This window comes from Clinocottus analis, unplaced genomic scaffold (assembly GCF_023055335.1).
Source record: "Clinocottus analis isolate CAN_PGR_092001 unplaced genomic scaffold, fCliAna1.0.p SCAF_19, whole genome shotgun sequence".
NCBI lineage: Eukaryota > Metazoa > Chordata > Actinopteri > Perciformes > Cottidae > Clinocottus > Clinocottus analis.
The window spans coordinates 10,990,470-11,017,603 of NW_027175920.1; the positions used below are offsets into that span (position 1 = coordinate 10,990,470).

At 44.6% G+C, this 27,134-nt stretch overlaps 1 protein-coding gene across 11 annotated transcripts; it reads right to left on the reverse strand.

The window, feature by feature from the left end:
• Positions 1-3,742: 3,742 nt before the first annotated feature.
• mrtfba (myocardin related transcription factor Ba) lies at positions 3,743-26,990 on the reverse strand. Of its 11 annotated transcripts, XR_011077825.1 has the most exons (19): positions 26,855-26,990; positions 21,992-22,067; positions 19,239-19,477; positions 15,941-16,018; positions 15,083-15,148; positions 14,850-14,905; positions 14,657-14,732; positions 14,270-14,449; positions 13,897-14,090; positions 13,613-13,756; positions 13,272-13,519; positions 12,580-12,751; positions 11,065-12,084; positions 10,829-10,948; positions 9,791-9,940; positions 9,531-9,665; positions 9,366-9,426; positions 8,360-8,929; positions 3,743-4,434 (listed from the first exon to the last, which is right to left on the reverse strand). XR_011077825.1 is itself a non-coding variant. In XM_068582707.1 (18 exons), exons 3-18 carry the CDS (start codon positions 19,390-19,392, stop codon positions 8,421-8,423), a joined length of 3,342 nt encoding a protein of 1,113 aa, XP_068438808.1. In that variant the 5' UTR covers positions 19,393-19,477; positions 21,992-22,067; positions 26,855-26,990; the 3' UTR covers positions 3,743-8,420. The 11 variants fall into 11 exon arrangements, 10 of the variants coding, with proteins under 10 accessions (XP_068438808.1, XP_068438807.1, XP_068438805.1 ...); XM_068582707.1 differs by having other exon boundaries at positions 3,743-8,929; positions 13,897-14,087; positions 14,288-14,449; XM_068582706.1 differs by having other exon boundaries at positions 3,743-8,929; positions 14,288-14,449.
• Between the last annotated feature and the right edge of the window lie 144 nt (positions 26,991-27,134).

Below are 27,134 nucleotides of genomic sequence, written 5' to 3' on the forward strand. Positions count from 1 at the left end.
TCTGTTGGGCTTAAAGTCACATTAAGACTCTTTTTGTGCCACTGATTTTATTAAAAAGTCTTAAAGCTGCGCTGATGAGTGTTTTTATTCCAATATGGGATCAAAGTACTGCATGTAATGTGAGAGGAGCTGCTGGTGATGGACTCGCATATCGTTATCAAACTTCCCCTTCAGCTCTACAGAGGATCTTTAGCACCTTAATACACACAATACTCTGGAGTTTATTAACTACGCTGGACTTTGACCCTTTTTGTTTAGGTCAATCCTTCCACTGCTGCATTGTGTTGACAAAAACACCTCGCTAAACAAAGATGTGATGAATTGTGCCAAATGTTTCCGCAGTAACCAAATGAGTGCAATCCGTCCATGTGCAGTCTTCCTGGTAATGTCGGCTACTGTCCATTGTCCTGTTTGTGGTCCACGCTGTCGACATTTGCATGTTTTATATCCTCACCTGTGTATGCGAGTCTTGAAAGTCAAATCTTCGCCAGAACGATTCGAGCCCGCAGTTGGATTTGTTTTGAGTTCGTGGTTTACATTCAGTTTGAGGATTAAAACTGTCAGAAAACAGCTGGATTCGTGTCTCTGAGGCGGGATGGAGCAGGGCCAGGTGCCTCTTCAGATATTAGGGCCAGTACACAACTTGGGGATGAACACAGACGCCAGTTTGGAGCCGATACCCGAGCAGCAGGACGGCTCTGAACCCGACACCCCGTCACCAGAGCCGCGGACCGGACCCCCGTCGCACGCCGACATCGAGTTTCGCATCAAGGAGCTTCACAACAGACGTTTCCTCCTGCTGCAGATGCAGCGCTTCAGGAAGAAGATCCAGGGAGATGGTGTCGGGACCACAGAGGGAAGTGAGTCCATGAAGCACTCAAACGATCACTCAGTGGTTCTCCTTGAGCCTGCAGTTTAGACGTGTCAAGTGAAGAACTATGGAGCTCCAAATACAAGCAAATATGTAAAATGTTGAGTAAATATGAAGCTTTGTACTTGTCTTTCACTATTCCGTTTGTAAAATAATTAAACTTAATTTAATTTATTATTTTTTAATCTTTTACAGGTTGATGGTATTTTTGCCCACGAGCTGTACCCAACAGCAAAACGTTCAGTTGATGAAATTGATTTATTTTACATTGTTTATATTTTACTTGTTCATTTTGGTTTTCAACAGAAAAGTAATCCAGTAAACTGGCACCAACCAAGTTAGCTGCAGACTAGAAGCAGTTATTTATTTCCCTCTGATGAACTTCCACGTAAACCATGAAGGGTAATCATTAGTAAAAAAAAAGGAAACGTTGTGTTGGGACAACATGGAATAAATGATGTATTATAATGTTGAGACCTAAGAAATACAAAAACCATGGAGTAAAAAATATACTGAGTTCAAAAGAAACCAAATAGAGGAGTAAAATAAATTGAAGAGCTCTTTTCCCTCCATTTTAACATTTAAATGACAATAATACTCAATCATATTTCTAACTGCCTCATAATGTTTTGCCACATTTGGTTAATTTGTGGCTCCATGAAGAACCACAGCGATAGTTACACATGAGGTGCAGTAGCATGCGTGATCTGTACGGCCGTGTTAACGTCCTCTCACGTGCGTGTGTGTGTGCGTGTGTGTGTGCGTGTGTGTGTGTGTGTGTGGCAGTGACCTGGGAGGACAGCGACCACCTGTGTGAGCTGGAGGCCATTCAGCAAGAGCTCGATGAGCTGCTGAGGAAGAAGGAGTTGAAGAAACAGAGAAATGGCTTCAAAGTCACAGCAAACAACGGCACGTTTTCCTTTTTTAATCGTCACGTTAGAGACTCTACGTCAACGGAAAATATACGTGAACATTATTACTTTTAAAGTGCAGCATTGAGCATTAACGTAGCTCGGTCATGGCCACCCCGCTTCCTGTGAATACTTTGTTTTCTGATGTTGCTTCACGCATCCGTGAAGGTCTCTGCTCGTGTTTTAAATCAGGCCAACAAGGCGTCCATCCCACCGTCTATAAACCGGAGCCGCCCCGTGGGGGCATCTACATGCTCCCGCCTCCGCAGCCGGCGGACGACGACTTCACACTGGAGGCCAGAGAGAAGATGAGGCGTGCAGCAGAAGCACTGGCTGACTCAATCGTCCCAGGTGAGTTACATCCATGTACACGTACGCACACACAAGTACACAGAAGTACACAGAAGTAACGGTCTCAGGTAAAGGCTGGGCTGTAATCAGCTATTCAACTTTGGAGGAAAGGACTGAAAGCAACTATATACAAGCTATGACTTTTTTGTGTGCGCTACAACACAATGAAATACTTCATGAATGTTATCCTACGACATACTATAATACTATGACGCGCTATATTATGACTGGTTTTCTCCCCGATGACGTCTGACTTCATTATGGCTTTGATATGAATGTCTCTCTCTCTCCCTCTAGTGGACTCTCTCAGTCAAACGCCTGCGGTCACCAGGTGTCCGTCCTGTGACGAGGTCGTCGTCACAGAAACCCGCAGCAGAGTGGGCGCGGCGTCCTGGACGATTTGCTTCTTGTGCGCCTTGACAGGGTGCGTGGAGCTGCAGACAACTTCCTCTGTTTTCAAAAGCGATTCATAGTATTGAAGACAAATAGTTCTGTTGGGGGAAGAGTTTCATGACACCTCCGCTATTGCGTCACCTCTCTTCCAACATGGACTCTTTCCTTCCATGTTGTCCCCACACAACAATTCCCATTTTACTAATGATTAGCCTTCATGGTACTAAGATGAAAGTACATCAATGGGAAATAAATAACAGGCTGAACAATGTATTCAACCAGTTAAAAGTACAACGCTTCATATTTATTTTACATACAGCTGGTATTTGGAGCTTCATAGTTCTTAACTAGGACATCTTCCTCCCTCCCTCAGGTGTGTCGCGGGCTGCTGTCTAATCCCTTTCTGCATGAGCCGTCTGAGTGACGTCCACCACCAGTGTCCCAAGTGCCGAACCAGCATACACACCCACCAGCCAATTTGACGCGCAGGTCACTCACCAACAGCCCCGGAGCGATGTGTCGAGCACGATCCACGGCTCCGATACTCCAGTGACGGCTCCCTCGCGGCCTCGGAGCTGTCTGGGACTCGGCCTCGAGTCCTGGACTCCACAGCTGATCTTGGCGATGTTCCCGGAGTCGACTGGTACGATCTGCAAGAAGGCTCCGAGAACCTAAAAGGTCTCGTGTGTAGGATCAAACTGAAACTTCTCCCACGAGCCATTTCTTAAATATTATTGGACATTTCTGCCAATTGATCCCCCTTTAGGACCTTTATCTTTAAGGACGTCAACCGTAAGCTCACACAGGGAGAGACATGCGCAGTGGACCAACCAGAATATCTTAACAGGCCCTAAATAACAATAGCTCGCTTTGTCAGATACGAAGAACTCAATTTGAAAGGATTAAAGCCTTTTCCCGCTGATATTAGGATGCATCTTTCTGGCTTTTCTGTCAACAGTCTCGTGGCCTTTATGAAAGCTTTTCTAGGTATTCAAGTAACATATCTGGGACTATCTGTTATCTCAGGAGGGAAATGGTAATATTCAACATATGCAAATGTGAGTCTGTAAAGCGTCAAGTGGGATTTACATACACGGTCAGCAACAACAACATTCAAATGTAGTGCCTGTACAATGCCAACTGCTGTACATATTTTAAGTTTGTGGTATTCTGATAACAAAGGTGTGTTATTCTGTAATGGACTTCTGTAGAGGTGTTCACAGTACACCAACTTTATTGACACAGAAAGGCATACAGTACTTATATACATCTTTTTGAGTATTTACATTATAGAGACCCCGTGGATGTTACACATGTAGAAAAATATGCATTACATCTATATAAATATGTACACAATGTGCAAAACATATGGCATACAAACAACAAGAGGCATAGCATGGGGTGGTGGAGGTCGAGAGGCGACTCTGCTACAATGGAGGATGGAAACGTTCCCCAAATACATCGACTGAAATGAAACGTCTTGCCTGCTCTTTACGTTGTGCGTCTACGCGGCGATACACGTCGCCGCTGAATTGGGACGAGTCCGAGCCAACACCCGCTGACTCCAACTATGAAGGTGGAGAAGCCGACAGGACCCTCGGGGGTTCTTCAGATGGACCGGGCCTCCGCACACCTCAACTTTAGAAGGTTATTCAAACAAACCACGCGGTTATGAAGTGCTTTTGAACGTGGGTTCTATGATTAATACAAATCAAGGCAGGATCACACAGAACAGTACATGGAGCGTCTGGAGGGAAACCCACAAGGTGTGAAACTCCCTCAAGATGACTGAGGTCAGGCGCTGACCTTGAAGGGTGAAGGTCAGTGTAGAGGTTTTTGCACCATCAGACATGATGGTGTGTATCGAGGGAACAGTGTTGCTTGAAACTGTCCCGGTCCGGCCAACAGCTGTAAGTGGTGTCACATGGAGCGACACACACACACACACACACACACACACACACACACACACACACACACACACACACACACACACACACACACACACACACACACACACACACACACACACACACACACACACACACACACACACACACACACACACACACACACACTCTTACTGCAGCCAAGACAATTGAGCTTGTCTGATATGGAAAATAACATGGAATCAGATTTGTTTACATGGGCATGAAATCAAGATGTTTTTAGTTTGTTTTCCTCCTTTAAAATGTTTACCCAGCAAAAAAAAAAATACAAAAACAACATGTGATAATATGTCTCACTGCCTTTTTGGCAACAAAATGTCAAATTTGTCAACCTTAAAGCTGACTCAGTGAATAAAATCATCTCTCATAGGAAACACAGGAATAAAATAGTGATTGTTATCCTCAGGGTCCAAAGTGCACCAACCAGGGCTGAACCAGGACCAGGTCGTCTCAGACCGGTTTCTTCGTAGGAGAAAATAAAACTAAAACACAACAAAGTCCAGGAGCCGTAACTCCTTCAATGGTCCCATGTTGGTTGGACTTTGGGCACGTCCATCAGATCTGATGTGTAACTGCAGCAGGAAGAGCACCACAGTTCTTTGACAAGACAGTGTTTACACGGAGGGCCCTGCATCAGTTTGCTCTGTCACCCACCGGATTATTGCTGATGAGCAGCAAGTCACAATTACACAGTTGTAAAAAAAATAATAAAAAGGATTTAAAATGCAAGAAAAAAAGCCTCATTTAAATGTTTTCGTGCTAGAAATGCCCCTGAAAATGTGCCACAGCAGAAGAGAGGCAGCGCCCTCTAGTCTCCGTGGACGTAATTTAAGTTAAAAATGTGATTTCACTGGACATGACTGAATGAAAGAAAAGACAAAGAATTAAAAAAATCTACCTTATTTCAAAGTGCTGTACAGTGAGACTGCATCTAACCCAAATATATATAATATATATCCTTAACTGAGACACTAAAGCAGGAACTCAAGGTTTAGGTTTGAAAAGAAACTAGTGGGATACGAAGCAATCTGTTAAAAAGGGTGATCTCGAATGCGTGACGGCTTTAAAAGTAGCTTAGCCCTCTTCACTGTGTATCTCGCCTCGTCGCCAACACGGATAAGAACAGGAAACAGTCATCAGGAGCCTTTTCCAAGAGTTTAGCTTTGAATAATGTCGACCGAGTGATTTGATCTCATAGATATTAGTTACATTTCTTCAGACAACTTGTGGGCGGCGGATGGGAAAGAGCTCGAGGCGGCCCGTGATGTCACACGAATACAATCATGCACACAGAGTCACAGGTGCACATGCAAAAGACGGGAAGACAAATCAACACACACACAAACACACTCAGACTCACAACATGCGTGCTTGCTTCTCTCACACTTGGTCAGGACGTTCGGCTGCAGGCTACACGAACTGATGCACCACGAGAGAGTATTTCCTCTTCTGAATCGGACTGGACTGAATGTCTTCGAGGTTTTGGAATGAAGCTTTAAATGTCTGTCGTCTTATCAATACTAAAAAAAGAACATTGTGGTCATATAAATGTGAGTTTAAGGTGCTGTAAGATTACTGCCACACAGCCCCATTAATACAGGTAAAGTGTTTTAGACCACAGTGGAAATGGTTTTGAATGGCTCAACGTCTTATTTATGTCATTACATTCATCTTTGCATGAACATTTTTATAATCTGTCTTATTTCCAATGAACAACAGCACAGAAAGGATGCATTGTGCCCATGTAATGTATAACTCTATTCACTTTAGTGTTGCTTCCTAAAATGCTTCTGTTTTTGTTCTGTTTTCCCACAGAGAGAGAAAGCGTGTGAAGCGGCACCGTGATGAACGCCTATCTGCTGTTCAGTAAAGAGCAGAGGCCGAATTATGTGGCCGAAATGAAGATTAGCGGTTGTGCGGCGGGAGCCCGATCTCATTGATGTTGTCCTCTTTCCACAGTGGAAGTCTCTGTCCAAAGATGGAAAGGCTAAATACTACCAGAGAAACACCTCCACGCTCAGTGGCTCCCTGACTGGACAACAACAACACGTGTACAACTCATGTTAACGGCAGCATGCTAGAGCTCATGAAGCAACGTCACCGACAGAGTCTTGTTTTTACCCGCTCGTGTCGGACAGAAAGTCTAACGTCTTTGTTTATGGAGTAGAGAGAAAGAGAGACAGGTCCCAGGCCACCAAACCGGCTGAAGGGAAGACAATATCGCCGAAGCTCACAGCTTGTTATTATGTGAAACGGGATGAAAACTGAAATGAAAGGCTCATATTGGAATAAGATAGATCATAGATAGTCAATGTACATAGAACAAGATGTTCTACCAAGTCTTAGAGGATTGATCAGGGTTTTGGTTTGTTTATATTAAAGCATCTACAATGATTTTCTGACTTAATGCTGTCTGGATCATACCAGCTGGAAACAATCCTATGCAGCCACCAGTGGAATCTAATTCTACACATAGCGGACCAAAATACTAATGTTAGCGCAGCCTAATCTGTGTCTGCAGCTGTGTAGAAATACAGCTGAACGTCGAAATTATGAACTAAACTTGAAACCGTTTAGTGCAGCCCTACTGAAGAGTATTCTGATTCATTCAAATGATGGTTGGTCACTTAATGACACACACACGCGCGCACGCACACACACACACACAACCGTTTTTTGTCAGTTTACCATCAGAAGAAAAAAGATAAGCTGCCAACTTTGCGATTAAAGTCCCATTTGTTTTTCTAAAATTACATTCAAAGTAAGATACTTGGACAACTGCAGTATCTCTGGAGCAATTGGCCACATGATCTTGAAGTCGATCACAATCATATTGATCCCTTCATAGTATTGATCCCCTTGGATATGCAAAGTTCGCATTCCCTTTGTTCTGAGGTGAGGCGCATCGCCAGGTCTCTCCGCCTCTCAAGTGCATAGCTCTCACGTGGACGGAGGAGCTTCCTCCTCTCGCCATCCGACCGAAGTGAAGTCTTTGTTCTTTACAGCCATTGGTTCGTCAGCCTAACTGCGGGGTCATGAAAGGTCAGAAGAAAACAGTCGCGTCTGATAGAACATATCAGATCAGTCAGCATACATGTAATGTACAGTATGTGGTTGACTGGACCAGTGAACTGAGGCTTGACCTCCTCTCAGTTAGAAATTCCTTTAAATCATTGCAGTGACTGACTGAGCACATGCAGCTTCCTTTAAAGGGACCAAACAGACTGGACCGTCCAGCACCTCAGACTAGTTCAGTCCGAGCATCCTGGTGGAGTGGTCAGTAGCTGACGTCCCAGGTCTATGTATTGTTTTGTGAATATGAAGTCTAGATTACATCTGCAGCCTGTGAGCTGTCATTTATTGTGTTGTAATGACCAGCGTTTATAACTTAGACTGTGCTCCACTTTACCCTTTTACATTCCGCTACTGTGCTTACACGGTAAAATAGATGCAGTGTTCACACTGAAAGACCACCAGTCGATGCTATCAGCCATCAATGTCATTCTTCATTCAAGTGAAGTCGTTTTAGTGTGGTTTAAAGCGTATTTACAAACAGTCCATGCTATTAGAATCAACCTGGCTCCATCTCTTATCTCTTTAAGTGATCATGACTTCAGCCACTGTAAAAGTCGTTTTTAAATCCCTTCACCACTGATATGATCGGCGCTCTTGCCTTAGTGGTGATGCTATTTTGGCTGTTCAGCCGTATGAGGCCGTCTTTTAACGCTGTGCAAACTCCTGCTTGTAGTTCAACTTGAATCAGTGCACTGTCGTCTTTTCACTGTAGTAAAGTGGGAATATTACAGATGGTGTGGATGTACCAATGAGAGTGGTTTGGCACAAAATGCCATGTTTTCTCCTTATTGAAAATGTAGAAACTCAACCTCTGCAAGGCTGTCGATCCATTTCCTGTTCTCTTCCTTCATCCATCCATCTATCCGTCCGTCAATCCCAGTGCAGGTGCAGGTCTTGTGTATCCAGGAAGTCTGTTGGGATTCCCAGAGGTGTGAGTGCCCCAGCAGGACCCGGTGGCATGGTGAGGTCCAGCCACTCCATATTGTCCAGGCCTGGGTCAGACAGGCCCATGTTGAGCGACGAGGGCGAGGAAGAATCGCAGAAGGACAAGTCGGATGTGTCCATGGGCGAGTAGGGCTGCTGTTCCATCAGCTGGGCCTGCAGCTCCTCCATCAGGCCCCGTGTGCGCGGGTCTGACGCTGGCGCCGCGTCAGCCAGGGTGCCCTCCAGAAAGGCCTCCAGCTGATTGTCTGTGGCCAGCGAGGAGAGGCTGGACAGGCCGGGGCCGATGAGGCTCAAGGTGGGAGGAGGGGCCAACTGGATCTGTGGAGGCGGTCTGGAGAGAGCGGTGCTGACCGGCAGGGTCGAGATGTGTGCTGTGACCGGGAGGGTCTTATTGTGAGACACATGAGGGTCCTGCTGGATGAATGGAGTGATTTCTGGAGAAAAAAACATGGATTATTATAAGTGTTCAACCGCCGAAGGATTAAAACCGGTACTGACACTGAGACTTTAAAAAAAATAATCTTTTCTTCAGTTGGACAATACAACTTTTAGTGAAAACCTTTTTAGTGTTAGCAGCTCATAAACCCCTTAGTGGACATCATAACCTTCACGTTCCACGAAATTAATTGAAGCAGAAATTAAGTGAACTTGATACTAATACTGTGTATGATATCAAAGTGAACAATAATGTTTTTCATGTATTTGTTTGCATATGTTGTCAGCTTACTGTCAACTCTTTATTCTTATTTACTATTTCACATGTTATCCATAACAGTTAGCGGATTTAAATTTTGTGTTTGTAGATTTTGGCAGTGCCTCTGCACTCAAAGGAGGTAATGTTTCCGAGTCCCACGGTGTGTGTGTCTTTACCTCCACTCTCTATGAGGATGTCGAACAAGTCATCCATTTGCTGGCTGGTTGCTGTGGGAACCTGAAAAGACGGACAACAAGGTGAAGCGACTGAAGGCTGCTTATCAAAAGCAAAATGGAAAATAGTTTGTAGTCTATGCTTTGACTGACTGATGCGCATCTGACCTGTGAAACGTTGTTGACGTGCAGGTTGCGGCTCTGCTTGATAGCCTCCTCATAGCGGGGGGGCTCTCTTGTCTTGGGAGGCTGAGCAACAAGGGAGGTGGGTTGAAGGATGAAGGTGGGCTGAGGAGAAGGAGACTGAAGGATAAGGGAGAGAGACGGAGAAAATATGGGCAGAATTAAGAACCGTCAAGTTGGGAAAGTTAACATTAACCAGTCAGCATGATGGTGTAACGCCCTCTGGGGTCACTCAGCACTGATACCTTGTTGAGAGGTCCGTTGGAGATGCCATGGTTGGGTGAAGCTCGGGGAGAGACTCTGTTCTCCGGCGTACTTCTCAGGAAACACTGTGGATTCATCTCAGGCCGAGTCTGGTTCTCCAAAGCGGTCGTATTATTGCACATAGTCAGAGTCTGTCAAGACACAGGGGAGATTCAGACGGATCAGTGGAAGGAACTGGAGTTACAGCAAATGGGATGAGGGACATGCACCTCCGTCGCTTTCACTGGGCGTGAGATGATATGAAAGTGTGAAGGCAGAATTATTGCGGCTAAAATCATTTTTAAAATCACACTATTATGCAAATAACCATTAAGATATTCTTGAAACTGGATGAAAATGTTGTAAAACATATTGGAATCACTTTACATTACATGTTGTGGATCACAAATAAGACATCTTTCTTTAGTGAACGTCATTTTTCTTTGTGAAAAACAATGAAATATTCTTAAATAAGGTAATCGTAGCTCATAAGGACACAGACCTCTAGTAGAAGGGAGGGGTCGTCACATCATACATCAAGAATTAATTTAAAAATAGCAACAATGTGACAGTGTTCCTTCTTAAAAGATAATTCCCTGTGTTTATTTTTAATGGTCTCTATTATCCACTTTTCAGTCACGATGGTTTGTTTGACAGCTTTTTCAAGTCACTTTTGAGAATATTTTACAATTATCCTGATGATGGAAACTCAGCACAATCAATTCAGTGTTTATTTAACACAATCTGCAATACAATCCTATATTGTTCCATCCTTAGCGCTCACAGACGGCTGCTTCTGTTAAAATGTTAAAACAAGCTAAATCTAAAAGTAAACACATTGTGATCAGGACTAATACACAAGCTGTTGACAGTAAACATTACACCTGACACTACACAATAGAGGTAAAAGATAGCATGACTCATATCTTGCATGTCATACTGCAGAAACAATTAGAACATTTATGACAATTGAATTGAAGTTATTCAGTTATTTTTGTAAGCAGAAATGCTCAAATACTCTGGTTATAATTTGGACTGACCTGAAGCAGTGGGTTGTGGTTGGATAACTGCTGGTTGGGTGCAGTCTCCTTAGTGGTTTGCCGCTGAGGAACTGAGGCCTGGACCAGGCCTGGATTTGAGACTGTGGCCTGAAGAACAGGCTGAGATGAAGGGAAAAGGTGTAAGAACATAATTGTGAGTCTATACATGCAGTTTTATAATTAGTAAGCCTCCAAAGCAAGCAAGGGAACTACCACTATTCTAACAGAAACCTTACCTGCAGGCTAACATTGGTGCTCGGCAGCTGGATTGCTGTAGCACTGTTGGGCAGCGAGACTGGTAGGAGGATCCTCCCAGCTTGGCCTGTGGTGGTCAACAAGGTCTGAGGCTGACCCAGCACCTGGGACACCCCGCCAGTGTGGCTGATGAAGAACTGCTGCAGGCTCGTGGCTGCAGGTTGGGGCTGGGTCTGGAGTTTGGGACTTCTCCGTGACTGGGAGAGGAGGTGAGGGCTGTTGATTATTTGGGGCTGGATCTTGGTGATAATCTGGTTTTGGCTTTGGAGCTGAAGAGGCTTGCCAGAAGACACAGTCACATCCTCCAACTTGACCACAGTTGGCAGGGGGGAGAGAGCCTGGGAGCCAAGCACAGCGTTGGGGATTGTTCCAGGCGAGGATGAACAGTTTGACAGGACTGTACCCTCCATTTTTACTACATTTGAGCTGAGGGCAGTAAGAACAGGGCTGATGGCAGGTACAGAATTGAGTTTTGGAGAGGCAGAGTCAGCGGCGCAGCCAACCTGGCCTCTCTTCTCCACCTCCAGCTGCATCTTCAGCTCCTCCACCAACCTCTGCTCCTGCTCCAGCTTCTTCATCAACTCCATGATCTGCTGCTCCTTTTCATGGAGCCGCCGGTCCTTTTCCTCCGGGACTTGAAAAGACGCGAGAGGTGAGGACTGCGAACCTGCCCAGCCAGAGTTTATCATTTCAGACAGAGCGTCAGACATGCTGAGATCCTGCTGGAGGGTTGAGCGATCAGTGGGAATGGGTGAGACGGGTGGTGTCGGGTTCATGTTCTCTGAAGCCACCTGCTGGACTGGAAGGACTATGGCAGGGCTGCCAGTGGTGGTGGTGACGTCCATGGTCATGGAGGAGAGGGTGGTGACGGCAGCGGCAGGACTGGCGGTAGGAGCTGAGGTGCAGTGGTCCTGGAAAGGCTTCAGTCTTTCTATCAGATCAGTTTTTGTTCCTGACACAGGCAGACCACGCAGCTTTAGCTCCAGTTTTAGTTCAGCCACCTAGACAAAAGACATGATCACATAAGCAATTTTGGACTGGTGCTGGAGGAGTAATGCAGCTGATGCAGATTAGTTTACCACAAAGACAGCCTTGCTAAGTTCAAATTTTACACAAGAAAAAATCTGCCATCCATCAGTTGAGCAACCATCACCAAGAGTCAAAGATAAATAGAAAAATAAAACCAAAACTTTTAGACTTTTTGCACAAATTAAACAGACAATATATATGTCTGTACAATTAATGTGTGTTGACTGTGCGAGCTTGAGAGGTGCTGTTAGGCAGACTTTGGACAGAGCGGGGTCAGCTGCTTCTCCTGCTTTTATTGTTTTTCAGTTATCAATTTCAAATTTTGAGTGTGCCTAAGAAAACGGCAATTTCTGGCTAAATTTCTTTCTTTAGGCTACAATCATAACTTTAATTTTAAAGCTGCTGGGGTCTGACATTTTAAGCTACAAGGACGAGGGGTTTGCTAGTACCAGTGGGTTTTCAAATACCTTCATCTCCTCCAGATTGGCAGGCAAGACTCCTGGCTTGCGGTTTGAGAGCGAATTGTTTGGACGAGTCAGAGCCGGAGTTATAGAGGGAGGTGGAGGTGCAGTGGGCAAAGACACCATAATGGAGGTTGGCAGGCTCCCAGCGCTGCCGCTCTGACCCTCAGTTACAGGCCTTCAGTGAGAATGAGACACAAAAACATGAGGTCATTATCGTATCCCAAAATAATTCACAGTACTTGAGAAACAGAAAAGAGGGAGGGGAAGTGGGGGAAAGAGGGATGGTGGACAAAGGAGTATTAATGGAGAGCTCAGAAGAGAAAGAAATAGGCAGGAAAGAGAAAGAGAGGAAATCTGTTCCCAGTATGAACAGACCATCCATCCTGTGCCCTGCGCCTCACTAAGAAAGCCAGTCAACCAAACCACAGTGCAGCAGTTCAAAAGTGAGCTTGGTCACGCCGCGGCTGTGGGACATTTATGAAAACAGCAGCGGGGGAAGCAACATCTTAGTAGTTATTAATACGATTAGATACAGAGTTGTTATTGGAAACCAGCTAATGGCCCTCTGGGTCTTTGAAAAACAACAGTACTTGACTTGTTTTTCAGATACAAGTTATGGAGCGAAGCCAAAAACACAAATAACGCAATGCAATTACCACATTGCTATTGCTTGTTCCAATGTTTTATATACGTACTTCAGTGGTGCCGGTAATATGGTCTGGTAGTTGTAATGCTGCTGTTGCTGGCTGAGGATCTGCAGCTGGAGGAACAGCTGCTGTTGCTGCAGCAGTCGGGCGTAAGAGGAGTCCATGGGTGCTTCACTGGCCTCCAGCTTCTGGTCTGGGGGAACATACTGGTGGTACTTGAGCTTTTTCACCCGGGACTTAAGCTCTTTGCTCTTCTTACTGCGGCTCTTCTCTGAGGGTGACTTCTGCTGACTTTGCTGTTGTTGGAGAAAAAAGAAGAAGAAAAAAAATCACCAATGGTCCAGCAGTGTTCAAATATTACATTTAGCGGTGGAAATAAATGCTCTTACTTTCACCAGCGTTGGGCCCGGTTTTACAGGAGCAGATGTGGTGACCGGCTGTGCAGGAGTGACCGCTGGGCGGCTGGCAGGCTGTTCGATCGCAGATTTTACTTTCACAAAATCTGTTGCTGCTTGTGTAGCAACTGGGAAGATCTATGGATGCAGAACAAAAAAAAAAGACACCAATAACTGCAAAGCAAACACTAAACTTCGAATAAACACTTATATTTGAAGACCTGGGGCTATTAGGGCAGGCATACACAAACACTTGTTTTACTAGTCCAGTATCTGACCTGCATCAGGGTGTTGGGTGTTGGTGGTGTTGGGACTAGAGAAGGCGTCTCTGGCACTGGAGAAGGCGTCTCTGGCACTTTGCTCTCCGCGGGAGAGGGGACACAGGTCTGAGGCTCCTGGCTGGCTGGATGCTCCGGGGACAGGGCATCACAGCTGTCTTCGTCCAACACCTTCGGATAATTCACCTCACCTACTGACAGACAACCAAAAAAAAAAGTCCAGCACTCAATCACTCAGTTTTTTTGTATCTGTGCAAGTAATGCACAATGTGACGCACAGCCAAATGACGGCGTCTTCTTCCTGATAGTGTCCAGCGAGGCTCTAAAAAGCACTCGCTGTCTAATATGGCAACATTAATGGTTTCATCATCACCGTTTATCTGCCCCTCACCGATGATCGCCTGTTTAACGGTGGAGTCCACAGGCAGGATGTTTTTCTCCACCAGCTCCAAGGGGCCGGGTCTCTGGGCGATTTTCTCATTCAGGTTGTCAGCCAGCCGCGCCCTCTTCAGTCTCATCTGAGTGGCCTGTAATGAGGGTTCTGCTCCGGTCTCTGAGGAAGAGAAATGATGTCACTGCAAAAAATGACAGCTTGAAGATTTCTTGTTTGCGGTGCTGGCTAGAAAAATATTGGTTTGTTTATAGTATCGTGTCTGGTGCCAATTGTAATTCTACGACGCTTATAAAAAAGTCCACATGGAACACTAGACAATACAGTGCAGCACTGTTTGTATTGAGAACCAGAGGATCCTTACAGTACCTTGCAGGATGTGCATCCTGACCAGCTCTGCTCTCTCTGGACGACTGCGGATCTTGTGCTTGAGGAAATTTTCGGTCTAAAGAGAAAGACAGACAGTCAGTTAATTGTCTAAATGTTCATTCCACACAACAGTCCCCGGAGAGTATTTCCTCCGCTTCTCAAGTCCGCAGTTAGCACTTTATTTCCAACATACCCTGGCTCTCTCCAAGCTGCGAATCTGCCCATGGAAAGCTGCCGGGCTCTTCAGAGCTGCAACACAATACATAAATACACAAGTCTGAGCACAATTTTTAAAGACAAACGATCTGGAAAAGGGCAAACGGGTTTATTATCTCAGCCATCAGGATCCTGGTTGGCTATCATACATCTGCACACACCACATCAGCTTTTCAGTGAGTGACACCTGGCAGTGCTGCAGATACTCACGTGGCATGATGCCCTGGTCCGCCAGCTGCTCCCGGGTTCGCCTTTGCTGAAGCCTCAACTGCAGGACTGCAAACAAATAAAATATTATAAAAGAAGAAACACTGATTTTGATTGCAATATAAGTAAATATACTACAAGTTATACAAGTAGAAAACAAGTGAAGTAGACAGAGAAACAACAGATGAGGTATTATGTACAAATAAAAAGGAAAAAATAAAACAGGGAAGTAAATGACATCAAGCTGAGAAGGTAACCACATAATAACACCTCCCCACCTCCAATACATCACTCACGTCCTGTTTGTTAGTCATTAGGTTGACAATATATGATAACATAATTCTATAGGCGACATTTGGCATACAGGACGTAAGTTATCCTGCCAGTCGACCTCCATTTCTATAAACATTGGTTGCAAACATAAGTGCATGGTAGGTAGTGTGGCAAAACTATACCAGCTATTCCTGTGCCAGCAATAAAAGCCTGAAGGAGTCTTATCCTGTGGGATTTTACATAACTTCACTCCTGAGGGTGACCTAGTCCTCAGTAGCTGTTTCAGAATGCAATGTTTCATTCTGTTTCCCCATAAGCATACTATATGTTCACCAGGGTATGACAGTTCACATGACGTTTACGCTTGGACCACTGCTACAACATCTAAACAACGGCACAAGAAGCAGACGGATAGCCGGCACTACGTATGGGTTCATTATCCTTTATTTCATCCCTTTATTTCCATCTGTTAACAAAAAGGTGGACATTGTAAGTGATCATTTTGATGAACTCCTGGACAAGCCTGCAACAGCATATGCCTACTCGAGTTGAGGAATAAGCATGAGAACAAAGAAGAGGAGTGCTCACCTGCTCTGAACCTAGTGCAGCGGTCACTGGGGGTCTCTACCTCCATATAGGCCATTGTCTGAGTCTGAGAGTCCTGGCCTAAAGAGCAGTCCAAAATACAACCGAGTGATTAAGCCATTTGATCGCACGGTGACAGCCTTGGTTGTACTAAAGCCTAAAATATGTAACTCATAGTCATATCCTCCCGCAGCCGCGGTGTAACATGTTCAGCCGAATGGTAGGAATCCACAGCTTCTAAGAATTAGAGAAGCAGCATTAGCCCCGTCCTACACTCCTCCCCAACATTTTCTTTCATTTTTTTTACAGCAGGGCCACAACCCCCTCCTGCCAGCCTACTCTTACTTCCCTCTCTCCCTCAGCCAGCTTGGGATGCCTTGTTTTCTGGCTGTACGCAATCCCAACACGCACTGGTTCCTTGTAAATTTTGAGGAACAGTCAAGAGTCTGAGTCAGCACTGACTAAGGACAAAAACAACTAAAAAGATGGACTTGTGGCAACACAAGTGTTGTTTAGCTTTAGTGTTGCTTTGTCAGCGGGGCCTAAACATGTGGATGTGTCATATTAGGGAGGAGGGCTTGTAGATTTGCACGAATTAAATACTGACTGAGTACAGACACTTCTCCATTCACAGGAAGGGATGCGTCAAAATTACAGAGAATGCTAGCTCTCTTGGTCCAACAGGAAACATTGTCACATTGGTAATCTACCTCATCTCTTTGGTGATAAACATAAACGTGGTACAACTCTCCCAAGGTCCGCAACTGACCACAGATTGCGTCACCTTTGTGGCTATGCAAAACAGCCATGCATCAATATGTCATAACCTTTTGCATATACGGCACACTGCAGGTTTCTTTCCAACTTGGGCTGAGGTTAAACAATTACAGAAAGAGTCAGACTCTGGCTCCTGTCGAACAAACATTTTGTAGGGTTTGTTGCAACAATTCAGACGCGTCGGGCGATCGTTTCTCATAACGACCAATGGTGGTTACATAAAATTGCTGATTGATGGCAATTCGAGTGATTATTTTAATTTTGATCGTAAAATGTGTTAAAATTGTCTCAATATCGGCATAGAAAAAAACAACCAACGATCATCCCTTAAATTGTTGATATACCAGTCGACGCAGGCCTGATTTGGAGCTTGGCTACACTCAGTAAATAGTTGGAGAAAGACTTGCAGAGGAGGCATGTTAGCTTAAGGTGATATATATAGACTTCCAGTCAGTGGCATTGTCCTACATTCCTACGGGAAATACTGTTCAGCCTGAGAAGCACATGTTGACCTGTGAACTAAGCAGACGGAGCAGAGAGGTGGATGACATGACGGAGCTGTTGACGCACTGTGAGACAGGCAGGCAGTCAGCGGGTCAATGCAGGAATTACAGGCTAGCATGGAAATGTGTCCGTTTCAACTACATTTAACAAGTAAACTGTAATTTAATCGGGAGGTAGATTTAGAGGGTCTTATATAACGCTTAAACTAAAGACACGAGGCAAAACATAGCTGATGATGTGTGGGAAACAAAAAACAAGCGGCATGAAAAGAACCAAAAGTGACATGTATATTGACATAAGGAATAGTTTTGACATTTTTTGGAAATACAGTCATATGTTTTCTTGTTGATCGTCAGATAGGAAGATGGACACTAAATCAAATCGGAGACCAGCCTTCATAGTTTAGCATGAAGACCGGAAAACCAGAGGCAACAGCAGCACATGCTGTGGCTGGAAGTTTCCATGGATTTTGCATCATTTTTGTCTTTATTTTTTTTTGTCTTTCCTCTTTATTTCTGGAGCGCTGATGGCATATGACAGAATGCTCTCGTTACCGTCATTATCGGCAGATTTTCATCTTTAAGAGGGTCCTCGAACACATCATGTGTCAGGAACGCTGACCTCAGAAAAAGCAACCGCAACTAAGCTTAAAATTGTGATATTTAACATTTCATTCTACGTGTCTCGTTTAAAATCTCGCCACAAAGAACTTTAATTAATTACAGACAACATTCGCTATTTATAAACTTCTCGAAATGCTGCAGATTTAAGTTGGTCTCTTACTTTGGGGAAGTAACTCGTAATCATTTGAAGATCCCATTTTAGTCCAAAACTTTTTGCTATCTTTTCTGCGGTGCACTTCTTTATTCTCTTAGCCTATTATGTGAAATCAATATTATTATCGATGACAGCAAAAACATGCAATCTCTTTGTGGACAGACTCTTATTCCCTGTCACAACAAACCCCGTAACGCAAGTCTCGAGGTTCTGGTCTGACAGAGCAGGTGTCCTCTCTCACTACAGCCTCCTGCTGTACACAACTGAAGTTGTCTGAGACACTCAGACCTGTCACCATGCTAGACAGATTAACACCTGCATGTTAAAACCAATATGTGAGAGGGGTACTCTGCGGTTGGCGGAGTGCTTGGGATGGCTCAGAGGGGTGGAAAGTATGATGTGTGCGTTCTCACAGGAAGGGAAATGACAAAAGCCAAGATGATGAGCGGGAGCCGCTACTGTTGACATTCCACAGAAATGTTCCACCGTGGAGTCGCTTTCATTCTGCTCGGCAGCAGACGCCGCGCACGAATACACAAAATCCCACAACCATCCAAAAAGTGTATAATCCACAGCTCCGGCGTAACACTCTGCGTTTTGGGGACTGTATCTTGACAAGCTTGATTTTTTTTATTTATTATTAGTATGGTGACCAATATCACAGTGGCTGCACTGAACTGAACTGATCTCCCTAAACCGTCTAAGCCATGATTAGGAGCTGGCAAAGGCAGCGGTGGCTTTACCCCACTCCTAAAGCTCGGTAATCGCATATCCATCCACTAGTATCTGAGTCAGTCCCTTGTGGCTGCCAGAACACCACCAACATTGTGAGTTTAATGAGAAGCCAACATGCCGGCCGGCTCGCATGATGAAGATCATTTGTTGTTGAAATAATGTTGCGCACTGCACAAAAGAAAAAAGCTGATGGAAGTTTCACTCACTGTAACAGTTGATTTATGCTGTACGTGCCTGTGTGCACGTGTACATGCATTTAACAGTGTGTGGGCCATTTAAGGGTATGTGAGGGTATTTAAGGATAGAACGGGGCTGCCATAATTGCCACCATGCAGGAGGAGGAGTTGCAACACAGGAAAGGAGCATAAATGTTATATATGAGAGACAGTTGTTCATTTTGACCCAGAGTCATCTTTTTTACTTGCAATCTCTTTCACCACGGTGGCCTGCCTGATGCATCTTTATTCTTAGCATGCCATGACCGGCTAGTTCGGCAGTATTTCCTCACCGTTTTTGCGTTCATTGAGCGGAGGCAGAGGCTGCAGCGACAGCTCCTCCATCTCGTGGGTAACCGCCTCGCTTTGCGGACTGGGCAACAGCAGACTCGACATCTCGCAATCCCCCTCTGCTCCCAGCTGCCCGTAAGACGCCTGGAGCTCCATGTTGCCTCTGGAGGGCGCGGCAAGCAACAGGGAGCGGGGGGTGGGGTTATGGGTCACTGACCCTCGGGTTGTGATTTGCTGCTACCTGTGTGGACACAAGAAACAAGGGAGAAAGCGTTTGAGTCGTCCAGTAACTGCTTTGCTCATCTCACTGAAGAACTCGACAGGACGACTACACTCAAGGATATTTCGTGGGCTCCTCAACAGTATTTCATAATAATAACCATCATCCTGTTGGTATGACTACTTCACCCAACTGGTGAAATGTGAAGGGTGGCATTTCATTTGGGCCATCTGGAAGAGCTCAGTCACAGCCCAAATTATTCATTAAACGAGCTGGGCTGGCCATTACACTGAATAATCGCCTCAAACCGCTGCGAGTGAGAAACAACGCCAGTTTGTCCATGAATGTTCTCTCTGTTCAGACATAATCTGGAATATGACGTCGCCATGGTGGTTTCAAACAGGGGGAACGGAAACATTTCGGGGAGCAAAACAAACAGTTTAGTATCCATGGCTTCCCCACAGCCTCTTTTAAGCAGACGACGGACTGCGCAGTCTGGACGTGCATGCCATTTATCGCTCTTCAGCAGCACCCACAGGACCTCAGCACTCTTTACTAACCACCCTGATGTTGCTCTTGGCTGAGAACCACTTTGTTCCTATGGCTGCTTTCATTTCTCCCTGTAGGTCCTCAAAGTGCCAAAGACATTAGAGGCCAAGGGAGACTACGAGTTGGGACCGAACTGGACTCAGACACATTTGTTTTCTACACGTCCGAGTGTTGTCCATTCTGGTGGCTGCATGCTGATTGACGTCATGTGTCCAAACACAACAAGTCCCAAAGCTCATGTTTTATCATCTCTTGTTATGCTTTGAAAGATTGTACAATAATCTTTGAAAAAAAAAAATCAAATGTGATGTTGCTCAGAGCAAGAAACATAATTTGCCAGAAGCTTCTTTTTTACTATTGATTTGCGCCCTTTACACTCAACGTGGTCTTTCTCAAAGGAAAGTTTATCATATCTATGTGAAAATAATGTTTCTTTTATTTTAATTTTTTTAAAATATATAATTGATGTGCCATACATGAACCATTTCACACGTCACAAAAAAGTACATAAAACTCTGAAAAACTTGTTATAACTAGAGACCATCTTGTAATGGTTTACAGCAGACGTGACTCCAAATAGGGCCACGAGGGTTAAGTTGAGACGGCCCTTCACATCTTCCTCCCACATCTTCTTCATGAGCCCTTAACCCGGACCACACACACATCGTCAAACTCAAATTTTAATGGCAAAGTTTTGTGACTCCAAATTAGGGACTGGAGCATAAAGTGGAGGGGACAACAGCCCTTTTGCTTAGCTCCTTTCTCAGACCACGCCTAACTTCTTTTTGACCTTAACTACACACCTGTGAAGTTTTATTGACTGCTTCTTGCACTCTTGGGACATTGTCCAGACACAGAAATATAAACACTGTCCCAGATGGACTTTACATGACGACTGTAACTGGAGGAATTATTTCAGTCAGTTATGGACGCGTCGTCTCTGTCTTCTGGACTTTCTGGTATACTTTGTAGTAACTGCTATAACACCTGTAACATTTCCGGAGTGTGAATTCAGACCAACCAATCAGACACCGAGTCTTGATGTGAGGGTCAAACACAGTTCACTTGGCATCTACTTGAAGTTGAATCTGGCAACCACTGCAAAACCTCCCAAAAACTTGGCTTCTGACCGGCAGCCACTTTCTGGCACCTTAATGATGATGAAGTGTCAGTAAAACACTGGGTTACAGAGATTACTCAGGCCTTTATGGTCAACCTCAGTTGTTCTCTGTGACTCAACTGCAGCAACGGATCTGCAGTGACCAACCAGAGACCGGCTCTGTAGCATGTACTTCCTTCAGATAACGATCAAAAGATGCAACCTGTGCTGTGAGCCGTTTACTTTGACTGTTCTAGGCCAATCCAACACATTTAGACTGAGAGTCTCTGCATGCATGGACTCTGGTCAAGAGTCATCTCTTCCAGGCTGTCTTTTAGGAGAGGTCATTAAACAGTGAAGTGTATCCACTCTGCAGATACTGGATTTCAATCTTCACCGCAGAACCATCTTCCTCCCCTTCAGTTTCTTGAACAAAGGAGGTAGAACAAAAACTGCGATGGAAAGATAAATAGCACCTGATTTCTGGCCCCTCTTGCAGAACTAATATCCTAGGTTAAATGATGCAAGTCTGCCTCGTCCCCATTTTTATTGTGATCTAAATAAAGTCACCAACTTTGATGTTTGGTGTGATGGGATAAGCGGATCCCGGCTTCAGTCACATTTACAGATTTTGAAAAGGGAAGTTTGACAATATTGGGTTCACCCAAGATTTTTGCAAAAAAGTAAACAAATACAGAAAGAAAGTGTTGATGAATTAATACAAACAAATATATTCCAGAGTGCATCACAACCTCCGAAACAACATGGTCAAATGTATTTGCATGCTTGACTGTATATGGGCGAGAGGCCCAACTATAAGAAGGCTTGTGTACCAGTTGTTGATGAATCAATAATATTAGTCTTCCAGTAGATGAGTTGACGCCTACCTGTAGGGGCAGAGGACCGCAGAGACGAAAGAGGGCCGGTTGCTGTCGAGAGTCACGCTAAGCCATCGAGTTGAACCTGGTAGGACAGAGAAAGGATTTTACCTCTGTATGCATGTTCAGTCCTGCAATATCTTCATTTTCTGTTTCTAAAGTTGTAATACACAAAAAAAATGCATTTTACAAAGTACAACAGAAGGGCCAACTACAAGAAACGGTTGCGATAACAACTTAAATCAATAAGAAAATAGTGAGATAAAAATACACAGTGCCAAATCGGACACCGCTGTGCTTGAGGATAAGTGAAGAATAAAACAGATGATGAGTACCATTAAAAGATGCCTGAATGAAACTGGCCGCCACTTAGGGCTGCATCAAGGTCTGAGCATTGATGTTCACAAGGTTGCTAGGAAAACCTACAGCGGTCTCTATGACAATGGAAGTGGATCGCCAATGCAGAGACAATGAAAGCTCTTGGTACGGATAACTAAAGCACCGTAATGCAGCGTCACGCTGCAGTGTGAGGGAGAGACTCCCAGAATGTAATTACAAACTGCGCACACAGAAGCTTTCGAGACTCTTTGGGAAATGTGCTTGAAATAAATACGTTAGGGTTTTAGTGATGGGTCAATTTACTGGCACTATACTACATATCTGATGTGTATTTCAATATGTATTTGTTTAGAAAGGTTCTTCCCTGACCACACTATAAATATTGTTTGAAGAAATTGCAATGTTTTTTTTCTTCTTTTTTGGGGCGGGGCTATGATTTCCAGAAGCTGTTTTAGAACATTTCCTGAAGAAATACAGTGTTATCACCAGTACATAGCATCTGGAAGGGCGGGAGGGAAATCACATATTGACCGAAAGAGTATGCATTACTGAATGCCAAATGCAAAAACAAATAACCCACATCAGTCGAACCCTTGGTTTTGATGGTCAAATAATTTAAATTTGCGAGAACGAAAGACAATAAAGTCAGTCAAATTCCAATAGTCAGAGCACGACATATTGTATGTATATTCGGTGGGGGAAACGAGGGAGAGAGAGGTGGGGGGAGAGGGTGACGGGGAAAGGGAGAGAAAGAAGGAACAAACAACTGTCACGGCTGACAGGGCGTTGTGGGATAAACAGCAGAGCTTGCCCAGCAGAATCAAAGAGCAGTTCCAGATGGTTGGCGGTGCCTGTTGCCCTCGACTGCTCTTTTAATGGCACAGGGCAACAAGCACCATGTGTTTCATCAAAGGGTAGTACATACACACACACACACACCCACAAACCGGTGAACACACAACTGGAGTCAGATGTGGGCTCAACAGTAGAGGGTTGAGGGTTTGCGTAGGTCAGCGCAGCACAATATATTGTTCTGCTGCGAGGCAGTGTGGTCATTTTCTGCCGTCATTTGAGATTCCAAACCTGACACAGGTGATGTGTTGGGTCATTGCAGCGGCCCACACTCTGGCAAATGATCAACACTGTGCAACCACAAACGAACAGACCCATCCCTTTCCTGCCGGCAAATAGTCTGCATTCTTGCTAAATGCGTTGTCAACAACCCGCGATCAGGTTGGCCTCAAGATGTCATGAAGACAGAAAAAAGATCCCCTTTGCTTTTATTATTCTTGAAACCAAACAACACCGGTACGGTGTGACAGCGCCACACAGACAATGATTGTCAAAAGACAACAAAAGTTAATCTTCAATCAGTATTTACCTCCTCGCTCGCTCGCTGTATAACAACGAGCGAGGAGGTTGGAGTATCGGTCAAATAGTGGGCCGGCTACACATTCAACCAGAAGAGGCAATACACTGACGAACCAGGCCATCTTCCTATTCCTGTGGGCTCACTGGAATAGCTCAAAATACTTTGTTATTGACACTGCAATGACCCAGACTTCAGTTCGATGGTGGCTTGAAGGTATTCTTCCTCATTAACAAGGCTTATTGTGGAGCTCACTGGAATGCTAGAATATCGGACCGTGCCACATTAACCAGGGTGGATTCAATGATCAACTGAAAACAAAAAACGGGCTTCAGGGTTTTATCTGCACAGTATTTCCTGCTGCACTAGATGATCAGTCAACATTTAGATAGCAGAATGACAGTATCTGGGTGTGTATATGCTTTCTGTATCAAAAACCCTATAAAATGGCTTGGCTTAAGACATATGCAGAGCAGGTGAAAGGCATTATGACCTTCTACTGCAGTGTGAACCGCCACCTGAATGTCTTAAGGCTGACAGGGATTAAAGAAAAACAAATAACCTCACATGTGGGTGTGGTGGATTCAGTATGTAAAACAATGCTCAAAGTCTAACCAGTATTTTAGTTTCTCTCTTTACCATGTAAAAGTGCCTTTGAGTACTCTTTAAAGTGCTATGCAAATAAAATGTACTACTATTCATAATATTTCACGATTCTGTTTTAGCAATAAAAACAAATCAGCAAATGATCTTGAGACCAATCAATAGAATAGATAGTATGTATCTCAGTAAAAAAACACACTTCCCCGTCTCTGCAGACTATGTAATGGGTCAACTTCCCAACAAAAAGGCCTGCCTGTGAAGCCTTCACGTAATAAAGTACCCACAAGCCCTAGGGCTGCACAATTAGTCTAACATTAATCGGGATCGCGATTTTGGCTTCCCACGAAACTGACATTTAAAATGTTCATTCTACTCTGAGAACATTCTGCTGCAAGTGAAATTAAGCACTTCCTAAACTAACAGGAAGCCACCAGGTGGGCAATCAAGCTTCACATTTGGGGAGCCATCGTGCCGTTATGTGTGCACCCTTCCTATGAGTCTGTGAAGGACGTTCCTGAATGTTGCAGAGAAGAAAAGTACTGTGCAATAGATTACTTGTTTTGCCAAATAAAAACGCACTGACCCTTTAAATAAGAATATTATTTTAAGTCTCATTTTGAAACAAAGACTTCAGGAATGTAGCATGAAGCGAAAGTGAAATCAGTGCTCTGTTTTGTTTAATGTTAGGTTAACATGGTGTGTACAATTTGATTCTGCTTTTGGAAAGGCCCTGTGAACGACAGCATGACATAACTGAAAACTGCAGCCTTGGTTCAAGAGCTAATAAATCATAGACTACATGAGGTCTAGTTTCTGTGAAAAAGAAAATATGTAAACATACCAATGACGATTGTCTATGGAAAAAAGAACATTTGATGAAACCCTGACACAGCGCATTTGTAAAATACAAATAGGCCTTACTTTCTTAAAAGGCAAGACCTTTCTCTAAAAACAACATATTCTATGTCCTCATTGACTGTGAATCTTCCAAGAAAAGAAAGAATAATAAGTCTTGACAGCCAAATAAATATGACCTTGATTAATAAACTTTCTATTATGAGCTAACCCTACAAGCCATTAATGCTGTAATTAAGTGAGAAATGCGAAACAAATGTACCATACAAACACAAGCACGAGAACTACTCCATGCCAAACTACAGCTTGAGTCTGCAGTGTTCTGGGCCTTAAATAGACCACGTCTGGTTCCAACAAAAATGTCCTCTTTTATCCCTGTGATAAGACATAAATGATGTCATCATTGTTCTGCTCTGTTCTGTTCCCACAGACACACACGTGTGGTGTCGTTTCCTTCCTGGCTGTCTTTGTGGACTGGGCTGAAAAGATATCTACTAAAAAACAGAACAAAAGGTTCAAGGGGTGGAAGCCAAACCCCATGGGACTGCCTCATCCAAGAAAAGAAGCTACATGGCCAAACTTCTACAGCGAGTGCAGCCTGCAATGAAGAGTTATGCAAGTTTGGTAATGTAAAGTAGATTCTGAGGAACATAAACAAATCCAAATGAACTGCCCCGGGTGGAGTGCTTTTATGAGGGAAAGTAACTCGAGCATGACAGTGCTATTAACTCAATCCGATTTACCACAACCACTGCAAAGGGAGGAGAAAAGGAAAGTCGGATATTGCAACGTTCAAAAACGATTAGTCAAAAATAGGGTATCACAAAATGTTTGTTTAGTTGAAATTTAATTCGCCAAAGGGAGAGATGTGGAAACTCTAGTCTGAAGTGGTCCTCCTGCAAACTAATATCGCACCCAGGGACACACATTGCTGCCAGCCTGGGGGATAACGACCTCAGCATCCGACCATAAGCGCAGGGTTTAAGTTGACGCTAATTATTCAAACTTGTTTTTTTCAGTGACAGACTTTGACAGCACAGGGCCCCCTCTGAGACCACCACATCCCGTCTGCCTTTGCTGCAGCGCCACGCTACCTCGCCTCAATCGATCGGGAAGGGCAATAAGAGATCACGTCATGTGCGCCAGAGGAGCCTCGGTCCACCGCGCGCGTGGTGGGTAGTAACGCGGCTGCCAACACACTCCTCCAGTAATGCCGCAGCGTCAGAGAGCCTCCCGGCTTTCAGATAAGTCTGTAATGAAACACGCTGCACACACACACACAGTACACGCGAATAGTAACTTGATAACTAGCTTGAACACGTTTCCCCCTCGGGAGGGAAAGTTGTTATTGACCGACATGGCCCAGCCATCGTTCCCGCGGTGCTGGAGGTGGGTGGGTGCGCGAGAGGCTAACGTCTGCTAAGCTAACGTCACTTTAAATCTGACAGGTGAGTGACAATATCGCTACCATTGCGACGACGGCGTCTTTCCTCGGGGCTAAAGAGATTTGTGACAGCCAAACCCTTGTTGTCCACGCTCCCCCCGTGCCGACTCACGAAGCCTCGTCTGCTGTCTCGTCTGCATTGCGCGAACAATTCTTCAACAACAACCTCCTCTCAGCTCCGCCAGTTAGGTTAGCTTGGTTTGGCTCACGCGGGCTAACTGCTAAAAACAGGACCGCGTCGCGCCGGAGACTGTCGTCTTACCGAATTGCAAAGACTTGAAGTCCAGATATGTCCGAGCTCTGGTTCACAACGAGGTATCCATTGATGTCAGCGGAAATTGTCTTCGGTGTGTTGTTTTTTCACCCCCTAGCTGTGAGATTGAAGTTTATTTCGCTGAGTAAAATGGCTGCGACTAGTCTAGTTCGGCTGCGTAGTGACGTCATGACGCTGACGTTGAGGAAGCCTCGGAGAAGGTGTGGGGGTCCACTGATTTATATTTTATAACAATGTTCTCCCAACGAACAACGTTTGTTTTTGTTGT

Excerpts from the sequence above, each read along its gene's own strand:
- mrtfba (XM_068582702.1), bottom strand. The coding sequence starts at position 19,392 with ATGGAGCTCCAGGCGTCTTACGGGCAGCTGGGAGCAGAGGGGGATTGC. Across the intron at positions 12,752-13,271 it reads ATATTACCGGCACCACTGAA|GCCTGTAACTGAGGGTCAGA; the intron begins GTACGTATATAA and ends TTCTCACTGAAG. Across the intron at positions 9,941-10,828 it reads ACCACAACCCACTGCTTCAG|ACTCTGACTATGTGCAATAA; the intron begins GTCAGTCCAAAT and ends GTGTCTTGACAG.